We start from the raw sequence: 24,986 nt of genomic DNA on the forward strand, positions 1-24,986 counted from the left end.
TAATAAAAGTATCTTTATGTATCCGTGTTTCTGAGGTCGCCAGGGTGGAGGGAAAGAAAGGCAAAAGTTGGAGATGCCGGGGATTGAACCCGGGGCCTCATACATGCAAAGCATGCGCTCTACCACTGAGCTACATCCCCTCGTTAACCTCAACGCATCCTTTAAGTAATAAAAATAATTTTTCCGGCACATATTTACACTACATGGATATTATCACATTTTATCTATTTGACAGTATTTTCTGCCATTTGATAATAAGGACATTCATTACAAAATAAAACACCGATCTAACGTCAGAAGTTATTAAGTACGCCACGGTGACGCTTGGCCTACGTCGATATGCATAAAGTTGTCGTCATTATACCGGAAATATGATATTCAGGCTTCAAATTAAGGTGAGTAGCAGTGTATAAAGTTGAATGGGGAATAAAATGATCAGTACGACAGGTTGAATAATTGACATAACAATGTTGTACCATATTTCAAAAAAGCTCGTCAAAACCAAGCCTCATAAAAACATAAAAATGCTTTATATTCAGTTCACTCTACCAAACACCGTTCCTGGCAATATTCTTCCTAAATGTTCAGCTGTTAAATATGGATTTTTTTTAATTCAATGATTTTCTGTAATCATGTTTTGCTTTCCAAAAATCCACATTTTTAACCGACCCGTCTCTGATTATTTTCAGGATTGTCACTCATTGTTCACGGTTCCACGTTGTGTCTTTTATTTTGAAAAGTCTAGGCGGATGAAGGAAATTCGCCCGGGTTAAACCTGCAGGTCCGGGCTTCGGATCGACTTCCACACTGCTGGCAGCGTGTGTGGAACACCTTGTTCTTGTCCTCACGTCCGTTTGATCCGAAGAGATTGAATTAATTTTCAATTAGGCTCCATCACCCCCCCTCAATTTCATCGGATACCCCAGAACTGCGGTAGGAATTCGCCCTGCTGCTGTTGGCGAGGTTTTTGACTGTTTTTTTTCGCGCAGCGTGTTCTTCACGTGGAGCCTCTCAGAGCTGTGAATCATCCATCAGTTTTCCGGTTGGCGCACAAGTAGAATCTCATTCACTATTTGAGGAAAAAAACATGTCAAAAATGGCGAGTTTGATTCTGGAGGACGGGACGACTTTTAAGGGCCTCCTTTTTGGTGCAAACGCGTCGGTGTCCGGAGAAGTTGGTGAGTCGTTGGAACATTTTCCACAATTTTAATTTCTCATGTATCCTTTATTGATCCCATCGGAGCTGTTGCAAGTCGCACAATGCTGCAGACGCACTCCGTTATCTGTTTCAATAGTTCATACTTAAGGTTCGCCCAGATGTGCGCTTATTTAGTTGTAAAGCGCCTAAACTCTAATAACTGATCTCTTCTCCAGATGCACACTTCATGTATAAACCTATACGTTTATATTTAATGGTGCGTACGGTATATGTCGTGGGGATATGTTCATGTTAACTACGTGTATAATTAGCTTTGATGACGGTGGACAGATTTGAGATATTGAAACCACCTCCGGATTCTGTTTAAGATTAGGCAACAGTTATTTTTGCTGACAAAGTAGATGAGAAAATGCATTTAAGAAGAAAAACACTGATTGCATAAATCATGTCTCATATCCCTGAAGTCGTGCACAGCTCTTGTTGTGAGCCTTTATATTGTTGGAACCAGTTCCTTGTGTGCTCAGTGATGGTCACCTGTCATGATTCTATGAGTGAAACCCTTTTACATACAGTAGGTGGACCACCAGATCTGTGGGTGTGCACTGATGTGCACAGAGCAGCTCATTAAAAATGTGTGGGGAAATGATTCTGTGAAGATGTGGGTGCACATCTGATCGTCTAGTAACCCTGTTGAGGGCATGAACTCTCTGTGTGACGTTAAACTGAACTGGACGTAAAGACTGCTGACTTTTGTGTGTCCAGTGTTTCAGACGGGCATGGTGGGCTACCCAGAGGCTCTGACTGACCCATCCTATCGCTGCCAGCTGCTGACCCTCACCTACCCACTCGTGGGCAACTATGGTGTACCAAAGGATGAGGAGGGGGAGTTTGGACTGAGCAAGGTGGCTAGTTACTTTCTTTCTGTCACACTTTTCTTTGAAAAGTTAAATTTGCCATACCTACCGGGTCGTGTTTGTGTGTTTATGCTGCTTCTCTGTGTTTTGTTTTTTAGTGGTTCGAGTCGTCCCAGATCTACGCTGCTGCTCTGATCATTGGAGAGCTGTCAGAGAATCCCAGTCACTGGAGTTCAGTCAAGTCGCTGGACCAGTGGCTCAAAGAGCAAGGTGTTCCGGGATTACAAGGTCACGGACATCTTGATTACGACTTTACTAGATTGTAGGATAAAGTCCAACAATTAAAAAAAATCACACAAGTGGTCGAAAACAAAAAAGAAGCAAATGTAGCTTTTTAAAAATGTTGTATTTTGTAACTGCAGGAATCGACACACGCAGTCTGACAAAAAAGATCAGGGAGAAGGGGACCATGTTGGGGAAGCTGGTCGTGGATGGAACACCTGAGGAGACAGTTCCCTTTGATAATCCAGATGAAAGGAACCTGGTCCAGGAGGTCTCAATTAAGGTTTGTCAGCCAAATCCTGATATTCAAATTGATTATTAAAATCCTAGGTTTTCTTAAATAGGGTGAACTGATTGATTCAATTGAGAAACTTCGGTTTCTTCTCCATTGATCATCACCAGGAGCCCAGAGTTTTCAACCCTAGTGGAGGTTTGAGGATCACAGTGGTGGACTGTGGCATCAAGTACAACCAGATCCGCTGCCTGGCTCAGAGGGGAGCCCGTGTTACCGTCGTACCCTGGGACTACCCGCTGGACAGCGCAGGTCCGACAAACTGAAATGAAAGCTGCTTTGAAAAGTGCCCTGCCTTTACTGCGCACAGCTCCATCACCTTTGCATCTTTACGCTGTTGTTGCTTGTAGAATTTGATGGTCTGTTCGTCAGTAATGGTCCCGGGGACCCCCAGCTCTGTCAGGCCACCATCAACAACCTGAAAAAGGTGGTCTGTGTGGAACATCCAAAGCCTCTTTTTGGTATTTGTCTGGGACACCAGCTGCTGTCTTTGGTCATCGGATCCAAGACCTACAAGATGAAGTCAGTACAACTTTGAGGGGTTATTAAAGTAATGCTGAGCGTGCGCATGAAGCTAGTTATTTCTTATCTGGAACAATTTTACTGATAAATAACAAAACTATAAAGAATCAGAACATAAAATTAAACCGCTTGTTGAATGACATCATCTGCAGTTGTAGTTGAATTAACTGCTTACATTCTTGGTTTATCTCCTCTGTTACACCTAGTTGGCATTTTATTGTGTGAAAAAATGAAGCAGTCAGTGGTGAAAATCAGGCCTTCAAATGGGAAAAGTCAGATTGGTTTATGGATTTTTAGAATGAGGTTGAACTATGCCCTCAGTGACCCGAGTCAGGGAAGCTCCGCTGAAGTTGTGTAGGATGAACTTTCATGCCAACAGCAGCTTTGGGAGCGCGGTGGTGTGAACTCCAGAGCTTTGCTGATCTCAGCTGTCTGGGATCTCCTGTATGAGCAGAGTGCTGCAGTGTAATCTGTCCCTGTTGTGAAAAAGACTGAACAAACAAGAGAGACAAGGTTGCTCCCTCCACAGTCACATCTGTGGGGGGGGTCTTTTCCCCTGAGACTCATCGGAAATTTTATCAGGCTCAGTGTGAAGGTCACAGTAGTCAGACACTGTTTCCCCTGCCCTGCTGGACTGTGCATTTGATGGTGTCATTTCAGCGGGATCAAAGTATTGTATCACATTGTATTTGAGTAATGTGCTCCTTCACGTCTCTGCTGTGGACAAATTCATTAAAAATGTATTGTGGGCGCAGATGTTGAAAATCACATCCAGGCCTATGGGTCCCACCAGCTGAAGTTTTTCACCACTTGTTCAGGTACGGGAACCGTGGCCACAACCAACCGTGCATACACAAGGGAACAGATCGCTGCTTCATCACCAGCCAAAATCACGGCTTTGCTGTGGACCCTGCCTCACTGCCGGAGGACTGGGACGTCCTCTTCACCAACGCCAACGACCACACCAACGAGGGCATCATACACAACACAAAACCCCTGTTCAGGTTCAGGCAGCTGGCTGGATGAGTCAACAAAAAATGGTTTGTTTTTCAGTTTAATTTGATATGCTGCTTTTCTCCCCAGCGTTCAGTTCCATCCAGAACACAAGGCCGGCCCCACAGACCTGGTCAGCCTGTTTGACGTCTTCCTCAGCACTGTAAAAGACCACAAGGAGGGCAACGTTTCCAAATCCGGTACCTGTTACAGTATTTCAAATGCAGATCTTTGATTCATTTTATTATAATTTTTGTAGCATTGTTTCTTTGCAGCCCTGTAAATTCATTAGCACCATCATCTCTTTGTTGTAACATTTCCTGCTGGCAGTTGTATCTTACAGGAAGAACAATAAACAACAAAATAACACCTCTCGTGCGTCATTTCATCAGTGAAGCAGCGTCTGATGGACCACCTCGTTTACCCGGATACCTTGAACCCTAATGAGGTAGTCCGACCCAAAAAGGTCTTAATCCTGGGCTCAGGAGGACTGTCCATTGGCCAGGCTGGGGAATTTGACTACTCTGGCTCTCAGGTCTGTCTGGAATCCCCTCTGATAAGATTACTGCAGTGTTTTTGAAATGCAGGGAACAACTGCATGTTATGACTGGTTGGTTATAAATGTTCAAATGTGCATCTACAAGCTGCTAAATTTAAAGAAAACTAAAATATGATCATGAAAGAGCTTCAAATGATTGTGTTATTTGTGGTAGTTGATCTAATTTTGTTTTGTGTTTTAGGCTATTAAAGCTCTCAAGGAGGAGAACATCCAGACAGTGCTGATCAACCCCAACATCGCAACTGTCCAGACTTCTAAGGGGCTGGCTGACAAAGTCTATTTCCTGCCTATCACACCAGAGTATGTCACCCAGGTATGGATAGACTCTTTACACACGCTTTAAGTGACAAACATTTTATCTGGAAAAAGCACCTACAACATAAACATCTGCATCTACTCCTTATATCCTGCCTGTACAACATGCAAAATACACAAAAAGCTCTGCGAGTGAAGCCGAGAAACTACAAATGTCAGTGTACAGTAAAGAGCTCTGAGTAATGCTCACTCACCTCAGTTTTGATTCTATCCCATTCTCAGATATCACACCTGCCCTTCCTTGTTCTCCTCAGGTGATAAAGAATGAGCGACCTGACGGTGTGCTGCTGACCTTCGGTGGTCAGACGGCCTTGAACTGCGGGGTGGAGCTCACCAAGCAGGGGATCCTGGAGAAGTATAAAGTCACGGTTCTGGGGACGCCAGTGGCCTCCATTGAGATGACCGAAGACAGGAAAATCTTTGTGGAGAAAATGGAAGAGATCAACGAACATGTGGCTCCCAGTGAAGCAGCACTGTCTGTGGAGCAGGTAAGGAGAAACAAGCTGGTTTATAACCTTTGCTCATTCTTCCATCAATGTTCTTCTGGAGCTCTGTGTTTCTATCTGTCCTGACCTCTGTTGTAGGCTGTCTCTGCCGCAGAACGTCTGGGCTACCCTGTTCTGGTCCGTTCAGCATTCGCTCTTGGAGGACTGGGTTCAGGCTTCGCCAACAACAGTGAGGAGCTTGTCTCTTTGGTGACGTCGGCGTTTGCACACACGTCACAGGTCCTGGTGGACAAATCACTCAAAGGCTGGAAGGAGATCGAGTATGAGGTTGTTCGAGATGCCTACGACAACTGCGTCACCGTGAGTAAAGACTTTAAAAATGACCGAGTTTGGAGAGTATCTGATGAATTTAACTTTTTCGTGGTCGGTTAGATTAGAGGGTAAACACTGAGTAAAATCCTGCACATTCTGATTGCTTCTTCTCATTTAGGTGTGTAACATGGAGAACATCGACCCTCTGGGAATCCATACGGGAGAATCCATTGTGGTGGCGCCGAGTCAAACGCTCAATGACTATGAATACAACATGCTGAGGAACACGGCCATCAAAGTCATTAGACACCTCGGCATTGTTGGGGAGTGTAACATCCAGTATGCTCTGAACCCAGAGTCTGAGCAGGTACCAGCACAGAATAAATAACATCCAGTCATTCCTAATCTGCAGATTATTTCAAGTCTCCCTCCCCTGTCCGTAGTACTACATCATTGAGGTGAATGCTCGCCTATCGCGTAGCTCGGCCCTGGCGAGCAAGGCCACGGGTTATCCTTTAGCCTATGTCGCAGCTAAACTGGGTCTGGGCATCCCACTGCCCCAGCTGAAGTATGTCGTTATATCTCTTTACTTGTCAGTGCAAAGAATATTTTCTTCTTTTATATATTTTCCTGGTTGTTATTTTATTTAGGAACTCTGTGACCAACTCGACAACAGCCAACTTTGAGCCGAGTTTGGACTACTGTGTGGTGAAGGTGCCTCGCTGGGATCTCAGCAAGTTCCTCAGGGTTTCCACCAAGATAGGCAGCTCCATGAAGAGTGTTGGTAAGAGACGGTGACACATCAACACTCCTGTCTCCACATTTGCATAAAATCTATTTGATTGTGGACAGGTGAGGTGATGGCTATCGGCCGAAGCTTTGAGGAGGCCTTCCAGAAAGCTCTGAGGATGGTGGATGAGAACTGTGTCGGCTTCGATCACACCATCAAACCTGTTTCTGAAAAGGTAAATTAGTCTTAAGGCATCATGAATCAACATGACAGCATAGTTAAAGGACAAACATGCTGCTTACAAATATAGTTCTTTTGCTGCAATTATTGATTTTAATATCTAAATGTAATAAAATAATGCTGTCTGAATAATTGTTTGTCTCCCAGGAGTTGCAGACGCCAACAGATAAGCGCATCTTTGTCCTGGCTGCAGCCTTCAGAGCTGGTTACACCGTGGACCAGCTGTACGAGCTAACTAAGATTGACCGCTGGTTCCTGCACAAGATGAAGAACATCACTGACCACGAGCGCTTGCTGGAGACTTACAACCAGGTGAGGCTGATCGTGTGTCGCTCATTTTTAATGTCCTCCTTACACGTCCCTTCTGTAAGCAGGACGAGAGCGCCATGCCTGCAGAGGTGATACTCAAAGCCAAGCAGCTCGGCTTCTCGGACAAGCAGATAGCGCTCGCTGTGCAGAGGTGGGTGAAAATTCCAAACTGCTCACATTTTCTAATCATCTGCTCATTGCAAACCCGGTGTGAGGAGCTTCACTGGTCATCCCCGTCTCCGTAAGGCCGAGTATTTTGATTTCACTTGCTGTATCGTGTTCTGGTTTGCAGCACTGAGCTTGTGGTGAGAAAGCTGCGTCATGAACGGTCCATCCTGCCCGTGGTGAAGCAGATCGACACAGTGGCCGCCGAGTGGCCTGCCTTCACCAACTACCTGTACCTGACATACCACGGTACAGAGAACGACCTGCATTTCAACGACCAGCACGTGATGGTGATCGGCTCAGGCGTCTACCGCATCGGCAGCAGCGTGGAGTTTGACTGGTGCGCAGTTGGATGCATCACTGAACTCAGGAAGGTCAGCCCACACAGTCTGGCTCAAGATCACATATACGGGGCTGAAGAGGCCCCAGAGCGAATCCCTGAGGTACACCCGTTTAGGGTGGTGACAGTTACTGATGATTATTTTTCTCTTGTTGTCGCCTTTTTTTGCAGATGGGCTATAAGACCATCATGGTGAACTATAACCCAGAAACTGTCAGTACAGACTACGACATGTGTGACCGTCTCTACTTTGACGAAATCTCCTTTGAGGTAAGACGTTACAGCTAGTTAGCGTCACACTGAAAAGAACCATTGTGAGGCTAGGACAGATTTTTAAGGAGGTTTCTGTGCTCAGGTGGTGATGGATATCTACGAGAGGGAGAATCCAGATGGAATAATCCTCTCTATGGGAGGCCAGCTGCCCAACAACATAGCCATGTCTCTGCACCGCCAGCAGTGCCGCATCCTGGGAACCTCGCCAGAGTTCATAGACAGTGCTGAGAACAGGTTTAAGTTCTCCCGCATGCTGGACACCATCGGGATCAGCCAACCACAGTGGAAGGAGCTCTCCGACACTGAAGTCAGCATCTTTGTTTTAGACTATCAACACTAGACTATCAAGCAAGTTTCTGCATCGCGTTTGTTCTCTCTGCAGTCTGCCATGAAGTTTTGTGAGACTGTGGGTTATCCATGCCTGGTCCGGCCCTCCTACGTTCTCAGTGGTGCAGCCATGAACGTTGCCTACGGTGACAGTGACCTGGAAAAGTACCTGAGCAGCGCTGTGGCCGTGTCCAAAGAACACCCGGTCGTCATCTCGAAATTCATACAGGAGGCCAAGGTTTGGAAAGGCATCTTTGAAAGTTCCTGCTGCTGAGGAGCTTTGGGAAAAATGATTTCCCTTTTCAGGAGATCGATGTAGATGCCGTAGCCTGCGACGGGGTGGTGATGGCCATCGCGATATCGGAGCATGTGGAGAATGCCGGCGTTCACTCGGGAGACGCCACTTTGGTGACGCCACCTCAGGACCTCAACCAGAAGACGATGGAGACGATCAAGATGATCGTCCACGCCATTGGTCAAGAGCTGCAGGTTACCGGACCGTTTAACCTGCAGCTGATTGCAAAGGTAAAAACAAGAGAAGGCTTTGAGAGGTTTTGCATTTGTGTTTTGACCTGTGATTTTCTGTCCACCAGGACGACCAGCTGAAGGTGATCGAGTGCAATGTTCGAGTCTCTCGCTCCTTCCCCTTCGTATCAAAGACCCTGGGTGTGGACCTGGTAGCTATGGCTACTCAGGCCATTATGGGGGAGGATGTTGAGCCCCTGGGCCTCATGGCAGGAAAGGGGATTGTTGGAGTCAAGGTAGGTGATCCGCCTGACACGGTTCACTCACTCAGTAGAGAACCAACTTGGAGCTTATCCAGCCACCACTCTGTGTGCCTCGTGTTCTCCAGGTTCCCCAGTTCTCCTTCTCTAGATTGGCTGGTGCTGACGTGGTGCTTGGTGTAGAGATGACCAGCACTGGGGAGGTGGCCTGCTTTGGGGAGAACAGATATGAGGCATATTTGAAAGCCATGCTCTCTACAGGCTTCAAGATCCCCAAAAAGAACATCCTGCTCTCCATTGGTAGCTATAAGGTACCAGCATGTGTTCCTCATTGTAAAAGCTTGATTATTGAATAATGTCGCATATTAGATGCATTAATTGAAACAGACCTCCAAAAAAGGTTTTATGATGGGTCTCTTTTTCTTAATGTTTTGCTTTTACTCATAATAAAAATCTCAGATATGTATTTTTTAAGATATTTATTTTTAATCTAAAGATGTATTTTGTTGATTTACATTGACAGAACAAAAGTGAGCTGCTGCCCACCGTTCAGGCCCTGGAGTCTCTGGGTTATGACCTGTACGCCAGTCTGGGAACTGCAGATTTCTACACGGAACATGGCGTCAAAGTAAAATATGCCTCCCGCAGAGTTGTTGTCCACACAGCAGCATCAGTCGTGACATTCACTGCATCAATAACGCGTTGATCATTAGTTTAGATGTTTAAACGGTTGAATCTGTCTGGTTTCAGGTGAAAGCAGTCGATTGGCCGTTTGAGGAGGATGACAACGGGTGTCCGACCAAAGACAAGCAACGCAGCATCATGAACTATCTGGAAGAGAATCACTTTGATCTGGTCATCAACCTGTCCATGAGGAACAGCGGAGGTCGGAGGCTCTCCTCGTTCGTCACCAAAGGTTACAGGACGAGGCGCATGGCGGTGGACTACTCCGTCCCGCTCATCATTGATATTAAATGCACCAAGCTCTTTGTTCAGGTCAGTTATTGACTGGTGACCAGTCCTGAGTCACTGGTTGGGATAGACTCCACCACCTCTGACCCCGACCTACCACGAATCTGTACGTTTTCAGGCTCTCCATCAGATCGGCAGTGCTCCACCAGTCAAGACTCACATTGACAGCATGACGTCTCAGAAGCTGGTCCGTCTGCCTGGTGAGCCATCAAAACACTATCAGAAGGCTGTTTTGTTGACACTAAAAATATTAAATTTAAACACTTAAATAAATTGACAAGCCTACATTTTAAGGAATAACTCAGAACTGAATGTTGTGTTATCTTCAAATAACATTGAACTGAGTCTAATTAAAATGACCAGTTCTGATGACCATTAGAATCAAGATTCGCATCTTCATCTACTTCCTGTCTAGAGAAATTAGTCCTAGAATGATAAAATCTTTGCGGTTGATTGTTAGGTCTGATCGACGTGCACGTGCACCTGCGGGAGCCTGGAGCCACACATAAGGAGGACTTCGCCTCTGGTACAGCAGCAGCTCTGGCTGGAGGAGTGACCCTGGTGTGCGCCATGCCCAACACGTCCCCCGCCATCACTGACCCCGCCACCCTGTCTCAGTTTCAGAAGGTACACACTTGTTTCGCTGCTAAAGTCTCTTTCATTTAGGGAAAAAAATTAACAGTGAAGCTGCATGTTTGTGGTTTTAGTTGGCCAAAGCAGGCAGTCGATGCGACTACGCCTTGTATGTGGGTGCCGCCTCCGACAATGCCGCCATCCTGCCGTCCATCGCCAGCCAGGCTGTTGGCCTGAAGATGTACCTGAATGACACGTACTCCACCCTGAAAATGGACAACGTGTCTCTGTGGATGGAGGTAGGTTTCCACAGTAACACCAAAGAAACCGAGACATCAGGTTGTCTTTCTTGTCTTCAGCTTTTCCAGTTTTCTGTGCTGCTTCATTCCGTTAAACTGTTTTTTTGAAGCACTTTGAGATGTGGCCCAAGCACATGCCCATTGTCGCTCACGCCGAGAAGCAGACGGTCGCTGCCATCCTCATGGTAGCTCAGCTCTACCAGCGGCCAGTCCACATCTGCCATGTGGCCAAGAAGGAGGAGGTAAAACCAGATTTTCCTGGTTTTATGGTGCAAGAATGATCACAGGTATCACAGATTTTCCTGGTTTTTCACAGATTTCAATCATCCGAGCGGCAAAGCAGAAAGGCATCCAGGTCACATGCGAGGTGGCGCCTCATCACCTCTTCCTCTGCGAGGATAATGTGGTGGAAATTGGCAACGGGCGAGCACAAGTGCGGCCCATGCTGGGCTCACGCGAGGACATGGAGGCGCTTTGGGAAAACCTCGACATCATCGACTGCTTCGCCACTGACCACGGTCAGCCAACGCACCACAAGAACCCACCTGATTAATAGTCCTTCAGACTGACTGTTGGTGTTGTCATTATTTGTGTGGCCTCTGTAGCTCCCCACTCTGTGGAAGAGAAGAACAGCAACAGTCCACCTCCAGGTTACCCTGGCCTGGAGACCATGCTGCCACTGCTCCTGACCGCTGTCAGCGACGGGCGTCTCACCCTGGACGATATCATCAAACGTCTGTACGATAACCCACGCAGGATTTTCAACTTGCCTGTCCAAGAAAACACTTACGTGGAGGTATGCGCGCTAACCTGGTGCTAACGCAGGGATGAGAGGATGTTATGAAATACTAACAACAGTTTGTGTTTTCAGGTGGACCTGGAACAGGAGTGGGTGATCCCTCAGGCCATGCAGTTCACCAAGTCAAAGTGGACACCTTTCCAGGGGCTGAAGGTGAAGGGAAAGGTCCGCCGCGTGGTTCTGCGTGGAGAGGTGGCCTACATCGATGGCCAGGTTAGCAAAGAAACACAAAAGAGCACTTTTTACAGTTTACATGAATTTTTTTTTAAATTGTAGAACAAGTTTCTCATTCTTTGTGTCGGTTTCAGGTGTTGGTACCTCCAGGTTATGGTGACGACGTGAAGACGTGGTCATCCGTGCCGATTCTTCCTTCTGAACCTGTCAAAGAAACTCCCAGAGTAAATATTAAATGTCATTAAACAACAACAAGTGTAGAAGGCAAGTCACAACTTTGTTTTTGTCTGTTCTGTATGATGAAGACCCCAGAACGCCCTCGCCCGACTCCTCCCAGAGAAAGCTTGATCCGGACGAGAGCTCCCAGCCCTCGACGGGAGGGTCGCTACCTGCTGACGCCTCGCATCCACCGCTCCTCTGATCCAGGACTTCCTCCAGGTTCCACCTCTCATTTTTGTCTAGTGAAGTTTTAGTTGTTTGGTGCTGAATTACATCATTTCTCGCTCCCTGCAGAGCTGCTTGGAGTTTCCCAGGCGATGGTCAGCGGTGGCGATGGGTACGGTCACCCTCCTCCTCTGTCCAGGCTGTTGTCCCCACAGTCAGGACCAGGACCTGCAGCTGTTTTGCAGGCATCCCACTTTCAGATGTCCCCTCTGCTGCACCCACTGGTTGGCCAGCACATCCTGACAGTCAGGCAGTTCAGCAAAGAACAGGTGCAGAGCACAGCCGGCATTACAATGCTCCATATTTGTGAGTGGGTTTATACGTTATTGTGCCGTTTTGTTTTTTTAAATTCCAGATCTCGCACCTCTTCAATGTTGCTCACACTCTGCGTTTGCTGGTTCAGAAGGAGCGGAGCCTGGACATCCTGAAGGTAGGCCATCTTTACAGGACTCTCCAGCAGAGGGCAGTGATGCACCATAACCCAAAACTTAACACAGTGGGACCTCTACTTACAAAATTAATTGGTTCCGGAAATTGTTTCGTAACCTGAAAATTACGTAAGTAGAGACGCGTTTTCCATGTAAATGCCCTAATCCGTTCCAAGCCCCCAAAAATTCGGACATAATTTTTTTTATAAATCATAAAAATGCATAAAAACATGTAACAAATACATGTTACAATTAGATTACCGCACAATAAATGTAGGAATTCAGTGCAAGGCTTCTCCAGGAACAAAATGAACTCTATTACAGGCTAATCTTACATTAGCCGTCAAAACTAGTAACGAACATTAACACTTGTGGTAACAGCGCCATCTAATGGACAAACATACGAACACCCACAATAAATCCCGAAGACGACGAAGGCGACGCTGAGATACACACAAACATGTACATATTGGCGTCCCTCCTAGCCAATGGGATGACGGGAAGATGCTAGGCGATAGCCAATGGCAGAGCAGCTACTAGCATGTTTGCATTCGCTAAACTCCGAGCTGCGAGTAGCAGTGGTAGTGTATTTTTGCCTTTCGTATCCTGAAATTTCTTTCGTAACAAGAGGAAATACTTTCCCGTTGAGACCTGAAAATTCCGCATGTAGAGACGTTTGTAAGTAGAGGATCCACTGTACAGTATTTTATTATTTACCGGGTTAGACAGATATTTGATGTAATGTTAAATTTGATAAGTCACTGAAACCCCCATGCTATATAAATATAAGTTCATCCCACTTCACTGTCCAGGGTAAGGTGATGGCTTCCATGTTCTATGAGGTCAGCACTCGCACCAGTAGCTCCTTTTCAGCAGCCATGCAGCGACTGGGAGGCTCGGTGGTTCACTTTAGTGAATCCACTTCGTCCTCGCAAAAAGGAGAATCTCTGGCTGACTCTGTCCAGACCATGAGCTGCTACGCCGACGTCCTGGTGCTCCGACACCCAATGCCAGGAGCTGTAGAGGTGAGTGTCAGCAACTGTCTGCTCTCGCCAGGGTCATGTAGTCGTTAATGTTAAAGTCTAAAGAGCACGAGGACAGATTCTAAGATTTTTGACAGGATCGATGTAGTTAATTTAGCAGTTTACTGTATTTGGATTATTACACTGAATACAGTCTTGCACCGCCCTCTAGAGGCAAAAGTGTGAAATAATGGATAACTTCGCTAAAATTTTGTTTCTTGTGATTTAAAAACAGAATGATTTATCTTCTTAACTCTTTTGATGTGTTGTTTTTGTAACAGCATGGCTGTACTGTTGTCTCTCTGTGTTCAGAGTGCCTCACGTCAGTGTCGAAAACCGGTGATCAATGCTGGGGATGGCGTTGGGGAGCACCCAACCCAGGCGCTGCTGGATGTCTTCACCATCAGGGAAGAGCTGGGGACGGTCAACGGAATGACTGTGGGTGAACAGAGGATCCCTTAAAGTTATCCTAATTTCACAACAACTTATGTTGTCACATTGTTTCTGCGACAGATAACTATGGTGGGAGATCTGAAACACGGCCGTACTGTCCACTCCCTCGCCAAACTGCTCACACAGTACCGCATCACGCTGCGCTACGTGGCTCCCAAAAACCTCCATATGCCAGCAGAAATTATTGACTTCGTGGCTTCAAAGGGCATTAAACAGGTGTGTGTGTGTGTGTGGTGTGTGTCAATTAGTAAATAAGTGATAGTGGGCAACCTGCACAGTGCTTCTCTTGATTTTGTTTTTGCGTGTCTTCTTGTTGCAGGAAGAGTTTGACAGCATCGAGGAGGCACTGCCTGAGACCGATGTGCTCTACATGACAAGAATCCAGAAGGAGAGGTTTGCATCTGAGGAAGAGTACAGGGCTGTGAGTAAATTTTGATACAAGCTGTAATTCCTCGCAGCCCCTTTAGCTGCTAACTGATTCGATTAATGGTAATTTTGTTCTGTGATTTTTCTGTAAAGCCTGAACTATAATTTTGCAGTTTAATTTCTATAAATGTGATCACACATTAATCTAATCTTTTTGTTCATTCTCAGTGTTTCGGTCAGTTCATCCTGACTCCTCATATTATGACTGTTGCTAAGAAAAAGATGGTGGTGATGCATCCACTGCCCAGAGTCAATGAAATCAGGTGAGCTGACATCAGCAGCATCAACTGGGACACCTGGGTAGAGCCACATTAAATTGTTATTTTTATATTCTGCAATAAAGTTATTGTATTATAGTTGTTGCATGAGCAGCAATTCCAAAGTATTCCAAAACTCTTTAAAAGTCCCCAGTGTTGTTGACTTAAATTCAGTTTCATTTTAATAATATTTGCTATTTTGTCAGTTGGTGTTTTTGGAGAAAAGACTTGACTCGTCCTCTTTTCTTTCTTAGTGTGGAAGTGGACACAGACCCGAGGGCGGCTTACTTCCGTCAGGCAGAAAATGGGATGTATATCCGTATGGCCCTACTCGCCACCGTTCTGGGCAGATAGACAGACGTACACGCTGCAGACACGACAGGCAGCTTATCATGTGTGGAGTGATCTGTGTGGGATACACCGGCATTCCACATCTGTGGACCTTCAAAAAGTTATAAAGCAGTTTTGCTGTATTTAGTAAAGTCATTTATCACTTCATTCCAATGTAAAGGTTTCCACCTTGGATCAGATACTGTTTTCTAAACTGTGACTTTAGATATGCTCTTTAAACCAATCACAATTGTTTTTACTCTTGATGTTAGGGAAGCTTTGCCAGCAGCTGACGATCTTTTGTTACTGTCGTCACTACATGTTACAGCATCAATGTCCAGAAAACAACCAGTAACTGAAAATGGACCAATATACCTGGATGTTGGTTTAAGTGTACTTGTTGTTGCTGTCAGTGATTTGTGTTTTATTTTCCTATAAGAACCAGATGTCATCTAATTGTGGGTGAATATGAAGAAAATAAAGGAGGGACAAGCATTTCAGGTGGTGTTTTCTGCAGTAGCAGCTGTGTCAGTGTCACATTACCTCATTTCTGAATTGGTAAGAAATAAGTGATGCAACTATGCACATAAAAAGTTGCTCTGAGGGCTAAAAAAAAAAAAGCTTTACCCTTGAGATTGTATCTGATTTAAATGGAAAGCTACCTTTACCGGATGACAAATTGGATCTTCCCCAATTCTTAATATTCTTTTACCTTCCTAATCATCTGCTGAACATAGTTTACTTATTTACAACCGTCTTACAACTTTATGGATAAATGATTTGTTTGTTTTGTTCATCGTCTGGTTGTTTCCTCGGAAATGGGGGATTTTTGGAAGGACCCTGAAGGCACCGCAGCTTCCTCTTTCACTTCCGGGAAGAACTCGGCCAATCAGCGCGCGCGTCCTCTGGCAGCGTCCGCCTGACGCGAACGCTGAGAAGCGGTCTGGTCAGCCGGTGCCGCTCGGCTAATATGGGCCTTAAAATTGGGAATTAAGACTTCAAACCAGATTTCTCTATGATCCAGACAATCATACGGCGAGATCTACACTGTTCTTTTCCAACAAGGTAAGACATTTCCACAAAACTTAAAGTAGTTAGCATGATGTTGGCTAACCGTGTGGTTGTCACAGTCGTGTCGGCAGAACTCCATTCATAGAACTGTCGGGTTAAATTTAAGAGTCCTAAGACGGTACTGATTTACTACGGGCCAGACATTAAATGAACATAAGCATTGTGTATATGCAGGTTTTAGTGCGTGTCATTATAGCGTTGAATAAAAGCACAGCGCTACATTATAAACAGGGCGGTGGCGTATTGTTGCTGCCCGGGTTTGTCCTTGTGTCGGGAGAAGGGCTGAACCCGCTACTGGTGTTCCGAATAAACCTTAGAATACTTTAACCTTTTGGTTTAACCTAAGGTAGCCTATAAATCGCCGTAACGATTAATTGAATCATTTAAAAAGAGCTTCAGTCTATTTTCGGCGCTACCGGGGCTAACAGGTTAGCATGTAGCTCGATCAGGTGCCGACGTGCGTAATTCTGAACATTTAGTCAGTCCAAAACCGCTCTGAAATGTTGCAATTCTAAACTATCACCGGATCTCATTGCGTCCACTATTAGGACTATTAGCAGGATAGTCTGGATTAGGAAAGAGAGACGTAACAAGGGAAGCTATAGTCGGGAAATCTTGTTTAATAAGGCTTAAATGCTCCCGGTAATATTTATTTATGAACGGACGACAGTAAAATAGGAAGAACTGTGGGTGCGGAGAGATTAGCGAAGGATTACAGCTCCACAAGGACAAACAGACGCCCATGACGCGGCTTCGTCCTCCCGAATCCAGGCCTGTTTCCTCCCGGACCTCCACCCCCGCCACAGGTCGCAGAAACGGTTCCAGACTGACCCCGAACCCCCTCAGGGGGTTCAGTGAAAACGCTCCTCGGGTCAACTCGGTGACCGCAGTCATGAGATGATGAAGATGGTTGCAGCATCAAAGAAACTTGGTTCCTGTCTTTGAAGATTGCTGCAGCATCAAAGAAACTTGGTTCCTGTCTTTGAAGGTGGCCGTAGCATCAGACAGTTGACTCCTGCCTTTCATGGAAGCTGCAGCATCAAAGAAATTTGGTTCCTGTCTTTGAAGATTGCTGCAGCATCAAAGAAACTTGGTTCTTGTCTTTGAAGGTGGCTGCAGCATCAGACAGTTGGTTCCTGTCTTTCATTGTAGCATCAAAGAAACTTGGGTTCTGTCTTTGAAGATTGCTGCAGCATCAAAGAAACTTGGTTCCTGTCTTTCATGGTAGCTGCAGCATCAAAGAAACTTAGTTCCTGTCTTTGAAGGTGGCTGCAGCATCAAAGAAACTTGGTTCCTGTCTTTGAAGATTGCTGCAGCATCAAAGAAACTTGGTTCCTGTCTTTGAAGGTGGCTGCAGCATCAAAGAAACTTGGTTCCTGTCTTTGTTTTTGGCCATAGCATCAAAGAAAGATGGTTCCTGTCTTTCATAGTGGCTAGCACAGCAACGTCGCTTCTTGTTCCTGACACAGAAGGAGCGGCAATAACGTCTGAGGACGTTGTGGCCATCATCATTGACTCCAGTCCTGCCAACCAGATGGGTCCATCTTGTAAATTAAAAAAGAGTTCCACGGGAGTTTAATCCACAAACGTTGGTAGTTTGTTTTCCTTTCTGGGAATGTAAAGTAATAATTGTTCCAGCCTCTTTCTCGCTGATTTTAGTTCAGACTTTATTTTCATCTACAATTTAACACTCAACAACACAAACCTCAGTGAAATTGTATTTTTAGAGTCGACACCCTCAGTTCTGATGAACCTTTGCTAATTTGTGTATTTTTAGCACCGATCTGATCAGTCAGGCCTTTGACGTCTTTAAACGTGAAGATTCCTTTCTAAAAATACTCTACCAACTGTCTAAATATGGACCAAAGTAGCAGAAATAGTCCTTTCTTACTGGTCTTTATGGTTGGTTTGTCATATATTGGGGTCTCAAACTGGTTAATTGTGAGCAGCAGGGTTTTCTGTGCAAGATGAGCACAATGTTCAACAATATGTGAGAGCTGGTTACCCTGGAAACAGTCAGGATGATGGTGAAACGTGTGTGAATGAGCTCTGCTGCATCTGGTTGGTGCGTTACTGGGCTTCTGTCTTCAGGTGAACCAGAGGACCTGTCAAATCCGGTTTCAGTGGACAAATGATGGTGCTGCCATACATGATGGTGCTGCCTTAAAGCTGCTGGGGGCTCCTTGTTGTCCAACAGGAGGATCTTCTCTAACTGGCTGTGTGAATGATGCAAAGCTGCTTTTCTGCCGCTCTGCTGACCTGCAGGTCAGGTTTTCCACGGCTGCATAAATCAAACACATGCCAGGAGCTCTGGAGAAACGTTGAGCATGGATACGTGATGGGCTTCTGCCTCACAACCTTCTGCATTTGTGCTTTTCACCTGGAGCTTTGCAGACTTTATATATACTCTTTTCAAGCACCTTCTTAAGAATGATGATTTAATATATCACAATTTATGACTGTACAGCCGATCAAAATGAATTATTATCACTTATATTTAAAGAGTATCTTGTGTGTTTTTCATGCAAAACTCCAAACTTCATACTAGTGGACTCAAAAACAGACTGAAAAACGTCCGACTCTCAAGGATTTCCTGGGATTTCCTTTTCTCAAGGGTCTTTTCCAGCTCCGGTTTAGGAATATTGGCAGTGTGACTTCATCACATGTTGTGAGCACATTTCTGTGTGTGTGTGTGTTGTGTGTGTGTGTGTGTGTGTGTGTGTGTGTGGTGTGTGTGTGTGTGTGTTGTGTGTGTGTGTGTGTGTGTGTGTGTGTGTGTGTGTGTGTGTGTGTGTGTACACAGCTCTCTCTGGTAATCTGTGAGATCAGCAAAACGTAATCTCCTTTAATCAACGACCCACACAGCATTATTGGTACGTCTCAATGTGTGTCTGACACCAAAGTGAAAACATTTAGCTTTGATGTCACTGTTAGTGGCGAGGGGAAATAAAAATAATAATAACGTGTGTGTGTGTGTGTGTTAGTTAAACAGGGCTGAATTAGGAATCCTCCCTCTGAGCTGTGATTCACTTGGGTGATGAAAGAGGAACCGTCTGGCCTCTAGACCGATGCTGTGGGTTTAAATCCACTCTGAATTCATTCTTTGCTCATAAATTTAATCTTTGGTCAGAATAAAGCTGCCTGAAACAGCCAGACCACAGACACCAAAATGAGCCGTCGGTAATCTGAAGCAAGTCAGCACATCAAAATCAGCAGATCTTCCATCGTTTTAGCCCAGCAGAGATGGCGTCCAAGTACCTGGTCCAGGACCGTTTCTAGACTCAGCACACTCACACACACACATACACACACACACACACACACACACACACTCTCACACTCTGCAGTGCCAGTGGTTTATTCAGGGATTAATGCTTTAATCCCAGAGGAGGCTGAAGGGACAGAAACCATCTTTCTTCTCCTTCTGGAGATTCTTGAGCTCCAGATCATTAAAGTTGTGTATCAGACCTAAACATTTTTCCACATCCGCGCTCTCAGATTCCACTCATTTGGACTGAGACAGAGGTTCTGGGCTTTGAAGCTCAGTTTTTCCACCTTTAAAGCCTTTATTTTTTATTTTTTTTAAATCTCTGCACAATGGTGTCAGGCTGCTCCTGTGGTCAACAGCAGGGACGGTCCACTCATGCCAAAACTGTCCAATTCTTCTCCGCTGACAGAGGTGAGCCATGGCTGAACCCAACGCGGCACGTCCCCAGAGGAAGATGTCCACGGCTGGGGAGAGCGTGTACAAGGTGCTAGGCCTGGAAAAAGGTGCGTCGGCGGAGGACATCAAGAAAGCTTACAGGTGTGTGTTATTAGCTCCTCCCCAGTGGGCCGGCTGGCCACGTTCCTGCTCTTTCAGTGTTTTCTTAACCCCCAAATCCTGATAAAGTCTGGACAATAAGTAGAGGGACGCATTCCTCAGCATTTTTCTGCCTGCACGAGAGGAGACAAGTCAAACAGAACGGAGCTGCTAACCCAGGAGACATCTGTCTTCTGTTCCGTTAAGCTAACGGTTGTCTCTGGCGTCTCCTCTCACTTTCTCTTTACAGGAAGTTGGCGCTGAAATATCACCCGGATAAGAACCCAGACAACCCAGAGGCGGCGGAGAAGTTTAAGGAGATTAACAACGCCAACTCCATCCTGAACGATGAGGCCAAGAGGAGGATCTACGACGAGTACGGCTCCATGGGCCTTTACGTGTCTGAGCAGTTTGGAGAGGAGAGCGTCAAATATTACTTCCTCATGTCCAAGTGGTGGTTTAAGGTGGGTCGGGGCAACACAACACAATATTAGATCTCTAGTGCTCCTCTGTTTCCATGGAAACTGACAGAAATGCACAAAACATACAGAAAGCGCAATCAGGGTGGATTGTGGGATGTGGAGTTCTGAAGTTGTAACTGTGCTGCAGGGCCTGGTTCTCTGCTGCACGTTGTTCACGTGCTGCTGCTGTTGCTGCTGCTGCTGCTTCTGCTGCGGGAAGTGCAAACCGCCCGACGACGACGAGAACTACCAGTACGTGGACCCCGAGGACCTGGAGGCCCAGATCAGAGCAGAGCAGGACGATGGTGAGCTCCCGTTCGGGCCGCGTGACGCGCCCTTTCGATGACTCGACTGTTGTTGATGGTGTGGCGTTAGCAGCCGTGGCCGAAGGCCCCCGTTTCGTAAGGGCCACAAACACGTGCACGTGGGGCTGAAAGAACTATTCAAGAAGGAAGATTTCTTCAGTTTTCCTCCAGGCCACAAAGGAGACGAAAGTGGAGCCTTTAAATGCTTCTGTTGCTAATCTCGTTCTTCTTCTCTTGTGTTTGATTATCGGAGCACGAGAAGACGTGCACGTTGGTGTTCTCTCTAAAGCTGCCGGCAGAACACCAGTTAAACAGACACATCCGTCCATGTAAATGTGGCTGGATGTGGGTTACAGCTCAACAAATCCTCCTTTTGTCTGCCACCTTGTTGAAGTTTACCTGCTGATCACTGGGTGGCGCTCATAGAGCATTGGAACTACACTACCCACAATCCCACAGTGTGCAGCTCAGGCTGTGTCTCCTCACTCGGACGTGGGTAGTGTAGTTCTTTGTGAAATGGTGTTAAAATCCTCCTTGGAGGGTTTATTAACTGTATCCTGAGCAGCTTCCTCAGAGGTCAGAGGTCAGGTTCTCAGGGTGTTTTCATGCTCCAGCAGGTTGCACAGTTATCATAGACCAGCCTACATCTAACGTGGGCCTGAACAGCCCAGAAGGCCAGAGTCAGCCGATCCCGCTGGCCATGGCGGCGAGCAGCCCTGCAGGCGAGGAGCACTCTGGAGACGCCCTCCCAGAGTCCCAGTGACTCGTAAGAGCCCCCTCCTCTAATCTGAATGTCCTCCTCTTGTTGTGCCTGGCTCATCTCACGCATCATCATAACCCGCCCCCACGCCGCCGCCGCCGTCCAATCATCCGTCCCTGTTTGTTTTGTCCCGCTCACGTGACCGCTCAGAACCCGAGCATGGCCGAATGACGGGTGCCGTTCGCCTTCTCGCGCTGACCCGACGAGCTTCTTCTGCTTTAACATCTTCATCCACTTCATCATCGTCGTGTCACTCACAGCCCGTTTAGCTTCACCTTAACAAGCCCGGCGATACTTTAGAGCCTCACGGAGCCTCCGGGTTCTGTGGGTTCTGTGGGTTCTAGAGGGACCGGAGCTGTGGGAAGGTTGAACTCATTGGCTGTCGTTTGTTCTCCTCCAGGAAAGTGACCACCTCCATGTTCCTGGAGCAGCAGAAGCAGGTCGGTGGCCGCTGGGATGTTTCAGACCCGGTTGTTGCTCCAGAAATAACCTGACCTCCACCTTCCTTCCTTCCTTCCTTCCTTCCTTCCTTCCTTCCTTCCTTCCTTCCTTCCTCTGCAGCTCGTTATGATCCAGCCACCCAGCCTGCTGCCAGAGCCGCGGAGATCCAGAAGCCCCCAGTCGGGGCCCACCCCTCAATCCTGACCCATCAGAACCCACCCGCTCCAGCCGCTGGACAGCGCCTGTAAGCATCCCTTCAGCGGAGCAGAAGAAGGACTCGCTGTCCTCCTCATCCTCCCATTAACACCAGTAAGGATGTGATTCTGGACCGAGGGAACCCAGAGTGGGCAGAATCCGGCCCCCAGCACCCCGACCAGTCTTCCTTTATTTAACTCTGCTTCTCCTCACAGGAGCCCTTTTCTACATTTCACCTTGTTTTGTACAGAGACCTTTGTCTTCTCCACAGCTGGGCCCTGCTCCAGCAGCTGGATCCAGTTCCTGCGTTAGGACCGGATCAGTGTCACATGACCTCCGTCTGGTTTGAACCAGGCAGGAGGACGAACCTTCTGTTGTCCTGCAGAAACTCATGAGGTTTAAAGTTGAACCTCACAGATCCGTCGGTTCCCCGCCCCCCCCACTGTACAGCATGACACAATACCCTGATCCGGACCCGACCCGGGGTCTGCACCAGTACCATCCAGAGAACCCCCCACCCCCCACCCCGCCAGATGCCACACATGCCAAAATCATGGGATCTATTTTCTGCTGTTGAGCTGCAGACCTGAAGCAGCTCAGTGAGCCTCCTGCTGTCGGTGGTTCGGTTCTGGTCCATCATTCAGGTCTGTCTTTCATTTTAAGCCTCCAGTAGAGCCCAGAAACAATATTAAAGGACTTTTAATTTATTTGGTCTAGGCCCTAAGATTTTACCGTTGGAACCAAGAGTCTGGTCCAGGGGTGGTCTCGGTCCAGAACCAACTGTGACTGTGTGAGGAACTTTGAGGCCCAGTTTGGGCTACTGGTAATTTAGAAGTTTAAATTCTGACAGGAAGCCCAGAAAGCTCTTTTCCTACTGATATTTCAGTCTTGAACAAACCAACCAGAATCCTGGTGTCTGCTTAAGGTACCAGAACCATCCTCCAGCTATATAAGGCCTAGTGGCGCTGATGGACCAGCTTCGAGAGTCCTGGTCATTTCAACCTCCTCCGCTCCACCTGACGCTGACGTGCCTTCACTGTCCGTGTTGTCACATGCTCTCGGGACACCACCTGAACCTGGATCAGCCGAACCGGAACCACCAGAGAGCATTTATGAGGAACATCTTTTCACCTTTTTGCTAATTTGCTGCGTTAATTGAAGCTAAATTAAATCCATGTCAGCGTCACAGGCTGGTTGGAGCCCGATAACGAATTCTGGTGGCTGGTTTTGTGGGTTTGGGTCGCAGGTGACCGGTTGTTGGAGTGATGGTTCTACACCAACACTTTGACAGTTTCTTTTTCTAATTCTGAAACACAACATGAATCTGCAAAACTGCGTCCACCAGATCGGACCTGGGGGGCCATTCTCTGCTACGCTAACTTTAGCAAATCTCTGGACCTGGGTTTTAAAAAGTTCTAGTTCTGATACACAAACCAGGCGTCGGCGTCAGACCAGCAACCAAACCAGCTCCCGTTAATCTCCATTTTTATCTCTCACTCTGCATGTTCCCGACCTGGAAAGATCGGACTTCTCGTTATCACAATTCATCTTTGATTTTCTTACACATGTGAAATCCACCATGGAAGACTGAAATAAAATTATTTATTATTTTTGTAGCTCTTCTAAATGATCCTAAAAGAGGAAAATGAATCCTGGTTCTTGTTTGGTTAACTCAAAACCTAAGGCTGAACATCATTTTTTTAAAATTTGAATGACAGAAATATGATTTTAAATGTGGCGTCACGGTTTGAATGACCTGCGCTAACCTGTTAGCTTCATCCTCAGTTTTGTCAGAGCAGTTAGCATCGAGCTAACGGAGGCGCTCCAACAAAAGTCAACATTTCTGTTGTAACTGCCATAAAATGTGAACTGTGCATGTAGTGATGGAAGTTCTGTCGCTCACCGCGGTGGTTCCTGTGGACCACCTGTAAACAACTGTTGTGAAAAGCAGCCAAATAAAAACGGGGGATTTTTGTAAAGTTCCTGTCTTCATTTGTCTTAAATGAACATTTCTGCCTTGACATATTTAGGACATATGAGCGGTTCATTTTACTGTTTCGTCGTCAACAAATTGCTGAACATTTTGTTCGGAACAGAAAAATGTGACCTGTTTTCTAGAATTTCATTTGTTCTGTCAAGGTCTTGACCAGTTCCAGGAACTTGGGTCCAGTTTCAAAGGGCCTTTGTGGCCTGTCATGGTCACGGTCACAGGGCGTTGGAAAACCTGCTGCAGGTCTGCCTCCCAGCGTTAAAGGCGGGTGTCTAACGGGGACACTGGTGTGGGCGTGAACCTGGTCAGCGCACGTGAGCAGAAGCCTGAGTGCCGTGAACAGACCCGCATGCTGACTCTGCAGCAGGAACCCTTAAATAGCCTCATAATCTCATTAACATCTTAGTCTGATTAACTGCCGCCTCGCCATCGATTAGAGGTTCTTTCACCAGCAGGTGACCTGAGCAAGTCTTTATGCTGAAGGTCAGAGGGCGAGGACAGCAGGACGGGGTCAACGGGTCAGAGACGAGTTGTTTCATTTAAGGAATCTGAGTTGATAGGTTAAATTCGAAATAATCTGATTTCCAGTCATGTTTTGATTTGACGCTTCTGAGTGATGCGTCTGGGCGTCTTTAGCGCCCCCCAGTGGCGGGGTTGTGCTTCGGGTGAAAAGTTTGCAGTCGGTGTGTGGAACATTAACGCCAGACGTTCAAACGTTCACTGATGTCCAGCAGCTCTTGACCTGAAGGTGATGCTAACCTAAGGGGGCAGAACCGATGACTGGCTGAGCGGTGCCGCGTGGACGGCTCAGTTTCTCCTGTTGTGACACAGTTAGAAAATAGACGAGCAGTTTGTGCTGATGACCTCAGAGAGCTTGTATTCATTAGGCCAACTCCCTCCTGAGTATCAAACTTCATATCAACAATCATTTGAACCCTGAC

General features: G+C 46.6%; 2 protein-coding genes and 1 non-coding gene across 5 annotated transcripts; 2 read left to right on the forward strand and 1 right to left on the reverse strand.

The window, feature by feature from the left end:
* Positions 1–68: 68 nt before the first annotated feature.
* On the reverse strand, positions 69–140 carry trnaa-ugc (transfer RNA alanine (anticodon UGC)). The gene has a single exon. It is a non-coding gene; the product is annotated as a tRNA-Ala (tRNA).
* Positions 141–784: 644 nt separating this feature from the next.
* cad (carbamoyl-phosphate synthetase 2, aspartate transcarbamylase, and dihydroorotase) lies at positions 785–15,515 on the forward strand. The gene is made up of 44 exons (XM_057017024.1): positions 785–1,178; positions 1,922–2,061; positions 2,172–2,301; positions 2,436–2,578; positions 2,698–2,839; positions 2,938–3,109; positions 3,928–4,113; positions 4,193–4,302; positions 4,495–4,637; positions 4,843–4,974; positions 5,231–5,464; positions 5,561–5,782; positions 5,913–6,101; positions 6,178–6,302; positions 6,385–6,518; positions 6,587–6,699; positions 6,852–7,016; positions 7,079–7,164; positions 7,306–7,552; positions 7,690–7,788; positions 7,874–8,098; positions 8,174–8,356; positions 8,425–8,643; positions 8,712–8,879; positions 8,972–9,154; positions 9,367–9,471; positions 9,594–9,839; positions 9,934–10,015; positions 10,276–10,442; positions 10,523–10,687; positions 10,798–10,929; positions 11,004–11,205; positions 11,293–11,483; positions 11,559–11,699; positions 11,795–11,884; positions 11,966–12,098; positions 12,174–12,373; positions 12,460–12,534; positions 13,345–13,557; positions 13,867–13,992; positions 14,068–14,223; positions 14,327–14,428; positions 14,602–14,696; positions 14,945–15,515. Exons 1-44 carry the CDS (start codon positions 1,088–1,090, stop codon positions 15,042–15,044), a joined length of 6,702 nt encoding a protein of 2,233 aa, XP_056873004.1. The 5' UTR covers positions 785–1,087; the 3' UTR covers positions 15,045–15,515.
* Positions 15,516–15,872: 357 nt separating this feature from the next.
* dnajc5ga (DnaJ (Hsp40) homolog, subfamily C, member 5 gamma a) lies at positions 15,873–24,034 on the forward strand. Of its 3 annotated transcripts, none has more exons than XM_057017039.1 (7): positions 15,873–16,085; positions 19,769–19,896; positions 20,144–20,357; positions 20,503–20,659; positions 21,274–21,425; positions 21,820–21,859; positions 21,981–24,034. In XM_057017039.1, the coding sequence occupies exons 2-5, from the start codon at positions 19,778–19,780 to the stop codon at positions 21,420–21,422; spliced, it is 639 nt and encodes a 212-aa protein (XP_056873019.1). In that variant the 5' UTR covers positions 15,873–16,085; positions 19,769–19,777; the 3' UTR covers positions 21,423–21,425; positions 21,820–21,859; positions 21,981–24,034. The 3 variants fall into 3 exon arrangements, with proteins under 3 accessions (XP_056873019.1, XP_056873020.1, XP_056873021.1); XM_057017040.1 differs by having other exon boundaries at positions 21,277–21,425; XM_057017041.1 differs by lacking the exon at positions 21,274–21,425.
* The last annotated feature ends 952 nt before the right edge of the window (positions 24,035–24,986 follow it).

This window comes from Takifugu flavidus, chromosome 19, assembly GCF_003711565.1.
Source record: "Takifugu flavidus isolate HTHZ2018 chromosome 19, ASM371156v2, whole genome shotgun sequence".
Lineage (NCBI taxonomy): Eukaryota > Metazoa > Chordata > Actinopteri > Tetraodontiformes > Tetraodontidae > Takifugu > Takifugu flavidus.